This window comes from Solanum verrucosum, unplaced genomic scaffold (assembly GCF_900185275.1).
Source record: "Solanum verrucosum unplaced genomic scaffold, falcon-dt-bn FXZP01000085.1, whole genome shotgun sequence".
In the NCBI taxonomy this organism is placed as follows: domain Eukaryota; kingdom Viridiplantae; phylum Streptophyta; class Magnoliopsida; order Solanales; family Solanaceae; genus Solanum; species Solanum verrucosum.
In genome coordinates, this window is record NW_026019839.1 from 1275355 (window position 1) to 1288828 (window position 13474).

At 30.5% G+C, this 13474-nt stretch overlaps 1 protein-coding gene across 1 annotated transcript; it reads left to right on the plus strand.

Annotated features, from left to right (window-relative positions):
• Window positions 1–6031: 6031 nt before the first annotated feature.
• LOC125815921 (uncharacterized) lies at window positions 6032–7579 on the plus strand. Its single transcript, XM_049495499.1, has 2 exons — window positions 6032–6353; window positions 7134–7579. The coding sequence occupies exons 1-2, from the start codon at window positions 6139–6141 to the stop codon at window positions 7435–7437; spliced, it is 519 nt and encodes a 172-aa protein (XP_049351456.1). The 5' UTR covers window positions 6032–6138; the 3' UTR covers window positions 7438–7579.
• The last annotated feature ends 5895 nt before the right edge of the window (window positions 7580–13474 follow it).

Consider the following 13474-nt stretch of genomic DNA (forward strand, 5'->3'; position numbering starts at 1 on the left):
CTTATGATAGTCTCCTTCTGCTTCTGCTTATGCTGAAATATTCTGTGGTTTCGTTCTATCCATAAGCAATATATATATGATTTCTACTAATGTCATTTTATATATTTGTGCCACATTGCTTTTGCCCTTTATATGTGGTAATGCCCATTGTACTTCATCCTGTCATCTTAAGTTAGGTATCTGAACAGTGAATGAGCATTCAAAGAACAAGTGGTCAGGGTCTTCATCCTTTTCTTGACATAGTGGACATGTCAAGCTAGTAACTATCCCCCATTTTCCAATCTAACCTTTGTTGATAATCTTCTGTTCAAGGCAAGATACAGTATGAAGAGCCTTTTAAAAGCTCCATAGTACCCTTCGGGGTGGCCCAGTGGTTTGAGCTTGGGACTTCCATGTTGGAGGTCTCAAGTTCAAAACCCCTTGCTAGCGAAAGCAAGGGGATTGCCTCTTGGGTCGAGCTCGTCCCACCGGGCTTTCCTAGTGCGGGTTACCTCTCCTATGTGGTTTGCGAGCTATTGCATAGGAGTGGGGGTTTTACCCTATGCGCACCCAAAAGATAGCGGCAGCGAGTTTTCCTTGTCATAAAAAAAAAAAAAAAAAAAAAAAGCTCCATAGTTTGTCCAGACCATCTTCCTCTACTCTTCCCCATCCATTCTGCCTCTCATCTTCTTATAGACCTCCTTGATAAAGTAGTTTTCAATAAGCAATCAGGAGATCTTTGTGTGCCTTTAGTATTTTTTGTACCACCCAAGAGGCTTGTTTGGCTTATATGCCCCCATATTCCTTCTTGTCCATAGTAATTGTGAATCCACTCTATCCATAATTTTATCTTTCTTTTTGCACATGTTTCATAGTAGTTTTCCTATTACAGCTTTGTTTAAGGTATGTACATTCAGGATATTGATATTGATTTGAATTTAAAGTTTTGTTGAGATTTTAGACATGTAATTTAGATTTTTAAATTGTATTTTTTGTTATAAACATAATCTACAAATATTGAAAACTATCAAAATTTCCTATTTTTTATATAACTTTTCAAATGAGCAAACAATAATCATAAATCAACTATATCAATATCCTAAGATGTTGCACTGGTAAATCACTTATCTCTACATTTCTTTTATAAATAAGATGTTGCTTTAAAGGAATTAGGAGTGTTTGGGTAAAATTTTAAAAGCAATGCCTCTAAGCAAGTGTTTTTAAGCATAAATAACAAATATAAGTAAAAAGTCATAAATTAAAATTTCTAACTTATGACTTTTGACTTGTAAGCCAATAAATTATAGTTAATCCTAATTCGAAAAGAAATAACTCAATTAAATCCACAAATAGCAATTCATAATTTTTTTGGACCAACCTTGCCTGTCGATATTCTATTCGTCAAATTTTACCTTTTTTGAGTAGTGGATTCGATTAGGCAAATATACTATCAAAATAACAAGCCTAGAGTTCCAAATGTCTCATACAGTGTTTTCAAAAAAAAATTAGGGGCGAGTCTCGATGCGGGGCGCACCAAAAATGCATCGGGGCGAAAATGTAAGGCATAGTCCTAGAATTTAGGGTGTAAGCTCCAAGCGTAAAAACGTAAGCCCTAGGCATAAAAACGTATGCTCTGGGCGTTTTTTTTTTATTATTTATTTTTGAATCTTTTTTTCTTTAAATCATATTTTTATTATTGGTGTAATGATATTTCTCAAATAGTAATTGTAATACTTTTTTTCTTCATTATTGGTGATTAACATCTTTCTCAAATAAAAATCATACTATTTTTTTATATATATATTATAGGGTTTTTATTTTGGTTTCCCATTCGGTGTCCGGTACCCAAATTGGAGCCCGACTAAATCCGGATCTGCACCGGGAAGTCCCACATTGGGGGGGTAAATCACTCCCTAACAAAGGCGACTTCGTACCCAATGGGCTCGAAATTGAGATCTCTTGGTTAAGGATGAAGGAGTACTTACCATTCCAACACAACCCTTGTTGGTATATTATAGGTTATTTAATAAAATTTATTTGTAAAATAATTGAAAGTTTTCCTTTTACTTTTTTTAGTAATAAAATTATAAAATTTAATATACATGAGACTACGCCCGTAGATCCATAAGACTTACACCTTGTGTCTCAGGGCTTACATCTCGCCCTGTGTCTCGAGGCTTACATCTCGTCCCGTACTGCATAAAATGTCTCGCCTCACACCCTCACCTTTTAAAACACTGGTCTCAGGTATATATTGCAATGCAAAAGGCCAGATTCACTACATGAATACTAAAGCATGTTTCATGTTATTGAGCACAAACATACCAATTAAATGGGTAATGGAGGTGTAGACACAAAATGTGCTAGAATTATGAGTATCCATTTTGTTCGGTATGAATTTGCTTGAAGACTTTGAGATAAGAGTGTTGCAATAGATGCACAAATAACCCTATAATCTATCTATATTACTTGAGAATAGAGTGTCAAATATGACCCAAATATTAATAATCAGTCCAATTCGTTCAAAATTTTATGGTTGATCACAAGATAATTTTATATTAGATTGATTTTTAGTTTGCCTAAGCTATCTCATTATCAAAACGATATCAATTTTAGTCCGATACTAGCATGATTCTAACTCATTTTTAATATTTATTTTAATTTGAATGTAGAGATTTACTCTAATGGTATTTTTTTATGTATTCACTTTTATGTACTAATATCATATAAGTTTGATGTTGTACAATTTTCACTGTATTAGATTAATATATTAGTCAAATAGTCTAAATAATGACCATAATTACATAATAAGTTTTCAATACTTTACAAAAAAAATAATTAAAAAAATTGAATAAGATATGAAGAAAATAATTTTAAAATAATAATAAAAGTATATGGGTAATTTTGATCTCTTTCTAAAATATTTTGATGTATGAAATTGAGGAAGACAAATACGAGACACTATGCATGGTAATATAAAGAATGTTAGTGATCTAGAAATATAATGGGGAGTAATTTTAAATTATTTTCGATAGAAGAAGGTGAATTTGAATAATTTTCTTATATATAAAAGTATTCATACTCGTCATATTGTTTTATTCAAAATGATATTGTACATAATTCAGTAAAATGACTACTTAGAAGTTCATCTACTAGAAGTGAAAAATTCCTTCTAATTAGTATATCTTTTTAGCTAACGTTCAAAAATCCTCCAAAAAAATAGGGTCAAGTTGGCTAGTCATCACCCAACCCATTTTAGACCAACTAATTTTGGGTCAATTTTAACCCCACTCATTTATGAGTAAATTTTAGGTTTAGTAAACATAAAAATTATATTTGTATGTCATAGCTACAGTTTGTATAATTGCACTCCATAGCAAACTTTTTGCTATGGCAATTAATCTCTATATTTCGGTATACATATACATAAAAATTTGTATTTGTATATTTCGGTATACAAACTGAAACACAGTAATTTTATATAAACAAAATTACTACATATATACAACACATATGTATACCGAATGGGTCTATTTGTATATTTCGGTATACAAATGGATCATGTAATTATTTTTTATACAACACATATGCATACCGAATGGGTCTATTTGTATATTTCGGTATACAAATGGGTCCTGGAATTAATTTCTATACAACACATATGTATACCGAATGGGTCTATTTGTATATTTCGGTATACAAATGGGATGGCAAAAAACATGAAATGTTTGCTGCGAATTACAAATAAAAGAAACATGGCTATAACATTTAATTTGAATTAATAGTTTGTTATTTCGTACAATTTTCCCCTCATTTATTAACTCAATTTATTTTACCCATTCAAATTCAACTCAGTTCGTTCATTTGACATTGGGAAAAAAAATCAATAAAAGTAGTCGCATGTATCTGTAATGTATAGATTGTATAAATAGTGTGTAATATGTATATTTGATGTATAACTATGTATCATGGATGTATATACATCTATATACAATATTTATATATTACAGCAATTCATCTTCCTCAATGGATCAATGTTTTTTCATTGACCAACTCAAATCTCTTCTTAATAGTCTCAATTCTAGAGATGAGCTCATCTTTATGATTCAAATCTTTTGATTTATTATTCACGCAAACAATTCACGTTGGCGGCATGTCAGATTTTAAAAATTAAATTATTTTTAAATTTTAATACATAACATTGTTTGTAGAACAGATAAAATAATTCTCCCTCTGTTCAATTTATATAGCTCGCTTTCTCTTTAGTGAATCTCAAAAAGAATGACATAAATCTATATTTAGTAATAATTTAGCTTTAAAATGTTCATTTTACTCTTAATGAAATGATTTAGTCTCACAAACATCTATGACGCATTTTAGATGACAAATTTCAAAAGTCTTTCTTTCTAAAACGTCATATCAAGACAAACTATATTACATAAATTGAGACAGAGAAAAGATATCACATAAATTTAAAGGCAAAAGGATTAAATGCGAGAGGCAAGCAATCCATATGTTATCCAAGACTATTTCACACGATATCCAAGAAGAGGCAAGCAATATAATTCATAATGCACTATTGCACTTAGCTTGCAATTAAATTTGACCAAATGGCCATTTTGGATAATAATTGATGATTAAGTTATTTTGAATAAAGAATTTTGACACAATGATTATTTTGTCTAAATTTTCCTTTGACATACCAACCTAGGAACAACACCTACATTAGGCGAAGTCACAAGAGGCTTAATTAAGTCTCACATACAATTTGGATCAAAAGAAGTCGGAGGATTTTCGAGAAAAGAAGCATCACATGAAAATGTGTAGTCAGCGGTGTAGTTAGGATTTTCAGTAAGAGTATTCGATATATAAAAAGTATACACATGAAAATGCCAAATTAAAGGAGGTTCAAAATCTATTATATATAAACAAAAATAACTTTAATCACATATAAACGGTGTAATTTTCTATCGAAAGGAGTTCAAATAAAACCCTCAACCCTTGCTAGCTCCGTCCATCTGTATAGCCAAGGAGATTATCTACATCATTTGTGTTAGAGCTCTACCTAGATCTAAAATGTAGTTCATAGTTATGTTTTCTAGTTTAGCACCCGTAGTTGTTTTTGCCTGATTGATAGCCAGTTGTATATAGTTTTGTACCTATCCACTTTAGTGAATGGTGCAAAACTTAATAACCAAAAAAAGAATGATTTCTTTTTTTGTCAAATTAGAATAATTAAACTTTACTTATCATAACAAGTAAAATAAATAAAACTTTACCCATTATAATTCGTTGTTTATTTACTTGCTTCATATAATTTAGAAAGCACTATTTATTTTTATCTCTCATCAAAGGTGTTATTCGATAATGTTTGTCTATAGATGACTGAATAAGTTTCACGATCAGGCGGTCTTCCTAATAGAAAAAATAATTGGCAATAAGATTGCGCTTGTTTGGAGAGATCATGATAAATGATTTAAGTATAATGTGTCGTTCACGATACATAAAAATATTCAGTCAAAACTGCTCCTGCCTTCTTAATAAGGATCAAGGTAGTTCAAATGGAAGGAAAGAATTTGTTGATAAATGAATTCCAATTTGTTGACTATTACTTAGAGAATCTTCCTCTATCACAACTCTATCTTTTTAACGTTAAGTAACTTAACTTTATATATGCAGCATAGGTCATAACATTAAATTCATGAAATTATCTTTTGTCACGTTAAATTAACTGAACTTTATTACTATATATACTAAATAAAAAAAGCTTTACCGCAATAAAGCCACCTTGATAGGTAAGTTTTATCATTGTTTTACGAGTTAAGTTTAGTGACATTACTATTATATAATGGGAAATTTTGATAATTCTATTGTTATAATGAATTAACAGATCGATAAGGAACAATTTTACCACCACGCTAAACATAAGAAATTGAGGGTATACCTCTTTTCTCTCATGATTTTTTATTTTAGTGGCTCTTACAATGCGATCTTTACTCATATATATACACAAATGCAACCTTCAAAACATTGAAAAACTTTATTCTGTTTACATCCCTATTTTTTTTTCCAAATTTTTACATCCCAATTCCAGCCGGCCCCGAGAAAGAAAAAAAAAATATAATTTCTCTGAGCCTAAGAGGAAAAAAAGATAAAACCATGGCTTCTCAAAAATTGAATTGTTGTTTATTATTAAGCATGGCTATCATTCTTGTGGTAACAAAAAGCAGCGAGGCTAATGGCGCAGTTCCAACGAGCCCGTATTGTAAGATTTGTACTATACCAAATTTGTGCAATAATGTTGTCAACGGTGCAACAAATTGGAAGGAAGCAATGGTCAAGAGCATAAACGCATGTACGGAAATTGCGTACAGGTACGGGTGTCAAATGAGCGAGCTGAGCGGAATAGATTCACTTAAAAAATATTTGAATTAAAATGAGTTGGATTGAAATTGCTTAAAAACTAGTCATAATTCAACTCATGATTTAGAGTGGATATATCCCTCATTGAAAAAGTATTGTATATATATGCCCTCGTCCTTTAAGAGTATATACCCATCTTTATTTAACAAATGATGTATATTTACCCTTTTCGTCGGTCAATTTTTTTAAAAAAATAATCCTAAAATTGTTCCCTGACTTTAAAAAATTACCTTATCCAACTTTTTTTACCGGATTCAGCCCCGACCCAACAAAAAATCAACCCCTCTTTTATTCAGATCCAATTAAAACCTATTGTGTGACTTAGTAGAAGATGGATTGAATTTTTATTTTTTTCATTTGGATAAGGTCTGAAGGGGTAAAGAAAATTAGCGACTTTAATTTTCTGAAGTCACGTAATATTTTTGGAATTGAAAGAATCAATTTTAATTGTTTTTTTATTCAGTAATATAGGTATGTTAACAAAAATGATAAATATGCCTCGTTTGCTGGACGGTAAGGTATATATGCACCCCTTTTTCAATGAATGATATATTCGCTCTAAATCACAAAGTTAGGAAGTATATTTGCTCTTTTTTCCTACTTAATATGTTTCCTATTGGTTGCATATCATCCCAATTTTTTAACCAGGTCAAAATGAATTGAGTTAATAAAAATAGACAGACCGATCAAGACATGATTTTATTGGCTAATTTTACCACTGTTATACGCAGGATCCAAAATGTGACCAATAGCATTCTTCCACAAATCACAGGGGTTGCACCACAAACAAAGACATCAATTCAAGATACATGTAAAGAAGCTATGGATGGTGCAGTAAGTGATCTTCAAGAAGCAATGAAGGCACTGAACAAGAATGATCAAGGAACAATGCTCACAAATTTAGCCTCTTTACATACAGATTGTGCTGATGCATTGGATCAATTTGGGATCAAGTTTTTACCCTTAACTAAAGTTGTTGGACGTTACCTTAAACATATGTCCGTTGCTCTATCTGTTGCTCAGACTCCACAGTAAACTTCTTCTCGGTTAACATTCACCAAGGGATTCAAATTTATATGATTGTAATGTAGTTTCAAGATCATTGAAACTGCTTCATCTTGTGTTTTTTTAATGGATCTTGATAAATTTAAATGTGTATTACTCGCTCTTTTTTCAATTTGTTTGATTTGATTCAAAGTAGAGGGTCAAAATAACTTATGTTGGTGTGATTTCAAACTTAAATTACATTTGAAAATAAAATAAACATAAATGAATAAATAATAATTATTTAAATTGAGGCACGGATAACTCACTCTCTTTAAGGAGATTCAACTTTCAAGCCTACTGCGGTAAAATCTGTTGGGTTTTAAAGGTGTGAATAAGAAATGAAGGGGTGTGACTCTCTTGAAGGGTTGTGACTTTGCTGAAGGGTTGTGACATTTATGAAATGATGTGTCTTTTCTAAAGGGTTGTGACCGTTTGAATTTTTCTAAGGGTTGACCTTTCTGAAAGGTCGTCTTTTTTTCTAAAAAATTGTGACTATTACCCTTTGTTGGCTATAAATAGAGAGACTTTCTCTCATTTTTCTTCATCGAATTCTTCCTTTCTTCTGCATATATTTCTTACAAACAAAATCGATTGATCGTGTCTGAATGTATGATTCGTTGTTGTCTTTTTGAGTTCGTTGAAATTATCGAAGTTTGAGGTACCGCTACTTCTTTAATGGTTAATCCGTTTTATCTTGGGAGAAATTAATCTACAACCTCAGATACTTGAGGAGATTAAATTTCTTAAGGACACATAGTGGGTTCTGTGGACTCGGATAGTTCTTTTCTTTTCATCTTTTATTATTTATGGTTTGCTAATTTGAATACAGAAGATAACAAAATCTAAGTTGATTAATCAGTAACACACTTGACTTGTCCCCTCCAGGATACAACAACCCAACAACATCATACAACTCAAGCAACTCCGAATTAGTTGAAGAGTCCAAAGCTCTGCAAAAAGAACATCTTCCTTCAACATAGAAATACTCTCTTTTATATAGTGAATATAGTTGAAGACTTTAGAATATCTTCTTTGTCTTAGCTCTCTCTTTCACTACTATAATATTTTTTTCACACTTAGCATATTTCATCTCCTTTTGAGATACCCTTTCACAAAGGTAGAAACACCATTATTTATAGGTAAAGAAGTCTTCCATGTAATCAATGAATAGAATGAGGGGTAGCAATGTAGGTACATAAATGTGATAGATATTACATAAGTTATAAGAAACTAATGGTCATATGAGTTACAAGAACTAATCGTCATATAAGTTACAAGAACTAATATTCATCTTCTATCACAACTTATACCACTAACATATATACTTAATATTTTATTTTAATAAATGCATATACACCAACATTTCCTTGATTCTCTAATGTGGACACGATGTATACCACAACTTACCCTCTTTTAATGTTTGCCTATATGTGTAAACTAGTAAACGTACCCGCACTTCGCGCGGTTATGAAAAACTTTACTGGATTTATGAATAAGTATTCTTTTTAATACCTAAATATTTGAAGAATTGTAAATATTTATGAATTGCAAATTTTTACTATTTCAGATCGTGAAAATAGCCTCTTCCAGAAATGTAAGACAGACTACATGCAATAAACTCTTGTGGTTCATTCATTCCCCGAATTTCGCATATAGAGGAAGTTGTAATACACCAAACAACCCCTTTTAAGCATATACTTTAGTCTTCAAATCCAAAAGCACCCATAATGAGGTTGAGTATGCTCCCTCCTCCTGCTATTCATTAAAAATTCAAGATGGAACACCATTCTTAGTAGTAAAATTTCTAATTTCTCCATTTTTTATATTAAAAATATTAGTACGTATTTTTCTATTTTTCTGTCGCTCCTCGGCCAATGCCATGATATATAAGTTTTTTGAAGAATTTTATTGATACATATGAAACTCGTAATTTATGAACCTACAATTTTTAATGAATTTATGACGATAGTTGAGATTAACTTAAGAATTTACAATGTGACAAAAGTGTGAAACATAAAATAGATAACTGATACTTCAATATTTGCATTTTGCACCAAGAAAGTCATTCTACAAAACTTCACGCCTCGTGGAACCAAAAATATTATTATTAGTCAAAATAACATATTAATAAATCACCAAAACAATAATTAAAAATAGGATTAATAGAATTAATTACATTGAAGTAACAGTATTTTTGTCCAAAGAAATTACAAATACATAAAGTTTTCCACGGGCATCAAAAATGTATTCTAAATTACAATATTCACCCGTTATTGACATCATTTGTAAATTTTTAGCTAGTTACAATCTTTGTCTTCATTCTTCACTTAAAGAAGTCTTATCATCTTTTTCTAAGGCTAAACAACTACAGATCTCCATTAAAATATGATAAAAATGCAGATAAGCAAAATGAAGATAAAAAGACTCAATCACAATAAATGAGTTACAAATATTATAATTACATAAATAATTAAATAAATATGTACATTTAGGAGTTATAATGGAATCAATATTCAATGTATTAATTGTAATTAAATAACGGGCAAAAGTCTATTGAGAGTGAAAAAGAAATGGACCAAAAAGCAACGCATAAAATGTGCAGTAAGGAAAATTTAAAGTGGAGTACTAATAATTGTGTCATTCATCGTCACATTAACACATAAAAATAAAGAAAAAAAGAAGATAAATGTAATTTTAGACAAAGAAATGTCAGATCACCCACGAATTCATATCCAACTTTATATAATACTCATTATTTTGTATTTGGCTGATATTAGTATTTATATACTGATTATTTATATCATAGTAGTTTTTAAATTCTTTTTGATAAATATTAGCAAAAAAAAGTCTATAAAAAATTAAATAGAATTTTTGGAAAATAAACTGCAAAAGAAAATTATTTAGGAAAAAACTATTAGTAGAAATTAAATGAAAACATATTTCAAAAGGAAGAAAATAAATCAAGAATAATATTTCAAATAAATTATATGTGTTTCCTCGCTCAAAAGATATGTAATTTTATATTTATTAGTAGAGTTTTTTTATACCTTCTAAATTGAAGCAAAAAAAAAAAAAGCCCAAAAAATAGAATTAACTTTTCAATGAAAAAAGGGCAAATAACAGAATGTTAACTATGTCTTGGTATAGCAAAGGAGCTTTCATGCTTGCGAAGTTCATTAAATCTACACTAGGGCTGGCAAGGGGACGGGGACGGGGACTGGGGGACAGGACGAAGGGGGACGGGACCGGGGATGGCGCTGGCGGGATTTGGTCGGGACCGGGATTGGGGGGACAAAAATAAGTCCCATCCCGTCCCACTATATATACGGGATGGGACGGGTTTTGGGGGAACGGGACGGGACGGGGGATTTTTTATTTTTTATATACTTATTTATTTGTATTGAAATTATATGTTATTGAATAACATTTTTAGTTTATTTGATTTTTTTTCAATAACATTTTTAGCTAATAAATAATGCTTAAATTTTCAAATTTTCAAATTTTCAAATTTCAAAATTCAAAATTCAAATTTCAATTTCAAACTTCAAATTTTAATTTCGAACTTCAAATTTCAAACTTCAAATTTCAAATTTCAAATTTCAAATTCAACTTTCAAATTTCAAACTTCAATTTTCAAATTTCAAATTTGAGAAGTTCAAATTTGTATTTTAAATATTTTAAAGTAATTTAAACTTGAAATTTTGATTTTTAAATTAAGTATTTTAAAGTTAATTTAGTATACATGTAAATATGTATGAATATATTAAAATTAAAATGCAAGACAATAGTTATATAAAAAAGACTTAATAAAGCCTTCAAATTTATTCAATAAAATCTAATTGCAACTTAGAACTTAGAGTAACTAATCTACGCAGCCACCTTCTAGGAAGGGTTTTGTTTCAATAAGTTCTCATATATAAAACTAATATTTGTTACAAATATTAGATGAGTAACTAATTTACGCAGCCATCTTCTAGGAAGGGTTATGTTTCAATTAGTTCTCGGATGTAATCTAATATTTGTATTCTCCTTTAAAATTTAATTCTAATTGTCGCATCATATCGACGGTAACATCCTCCGGTGTTGGCAAACTTGCTAGAAACTCTTGTGACTCTAATTCATCATCACTAGATCCAATTACCGCATTAATCCAAGCTTCTTGTTTGGAACTTAACTTTGGCAAATTATAATTTCTCCTCTCGGCGTTGACCCAGTCTCTAAATAAAACTGATATTTCCAAACTGTCTTCCACCAATGAATGTCTATGATCGCCAAGTTGAAACCTTGCCGCACTAAAAGTAACCTCTGATGCAACTGATGAAGCTTGAATAGCTAGAACATCGAACCATTTTGCTCAAAATTGGAAATGCAACGCTCCGTCTCATCCACCATGCTAACAATTCTTTATTGCCATCTTCGTCTTCCACTGTTTCTAAAGATTGATTAAGATATTCTTCAAAATCATCACGGTTAGTAGAATTAAGACCAAGAAAATCTTGCATATAACTTGAAACTCGAGCTTTACTCTGAGGATTAGAAGTTTGACTAACTTCTTGAGTATTTCCTGTAGTTCTATATTTTTCATACAAAATTTTTGCTTCTACTTTTATGCTAGACTTACACATTTCACAAGTTGGATTTATTTTCGGTAAAATTTCTAAGGTATCATAAAAAGTGTCAACAAGTCCCTGCACACCTTGTAATTTATAGTCAGGATGAAGTAAAGTAGCAGTTAAAAAATTTTGGGGAATAGGAAAAAAATATTTTTAAAATTTTTCAATCATACCTTCAATTGCAACTCGAAATTTTTCAATTTTTTTTGTATTTAGAAAATTGAAGTGAAATAGCACAAATATTTATTAATACTGATGAAATAGTAGGATAATAAATTCCAGAAAACATGGTTGTAGCATCATAAAAAAGTCTTAAAAATTCTAATAGTTCATTAGTTTCTTCCCAATCTTCTTCACAAATTCTGTCTAATAGGTCAACATTATGAACATTAAACACCATTTGTATGGGTCCTCTATATTCGTAAGCAACTGAAAACATTTCGTAAAAAGAATTCCACCTTGTTTTAATATGTCTTGGAATTTTTCTTGGTGGCAAATCACATAGTACACAACGCTCATTAAATTCCCTAATTCTAGCAGCTCTATTAGCATAAAAAATCCAGGCAATAACATATTCAATTTTCATACAACCACATTCAAATAATGAAATACCATCTTGTACAACTAAATTTAATACATGTGCAACACATCTAACATGAAAAGAATTAACATCAATTGGACATAATCTAGTTTTTAACATACTAGCAACGTTTACATTATTAGATGCATTATCTAATGCGACAGACATTACTTTATCTATAAGCATGTAATAATCTATAACACTCAAAATATTTGAAGCTAAATATGCACCAGTTTTTTTCTCTATACATTCTTTATAACTTAAGATTCTTTTTTGCAAATTCCAGTTATGATCAATCCAATGTGCTGTAACAGTTAAATAATCACGTCCATTAACACTACGACCCATGTCCGAAGTTATAGACACTCTACAATCTAATATGCTAAATATACAACGCAGATATTGACAATGTTTACCTTGATATACAAAAACATCAGATTTAACAGTATTTCTTGAAAAAACTCTATAATTAGGATTATAAGTTTGTTGAATATATTCAATAAAATCGGGATGTGAAGGAAAACTATAAGGTAAACCACAAACATAAACCATTTTAGCTAAATTTTCGCGATCTCTTTCCTTATTATATTTACGTTGTGTTAGTGGACCACCGGGGTTAGAAGAATCTAATGTTCCTTGAACCATGTTAGAAGCCCCTACCAATTCATTAACATTAATATCAAAATCATTAACTGGAATTCCTTTTTTTTCTATTGGCTAATGATTTAGCTTCTTTATATTGAATCAGCACACAAGATAACAAATGTCTATTTAAGCCCCCCGTCTCACCTTGACCTCCACCTTGTTTATGTTTAAAAGGTTGCTTACACTT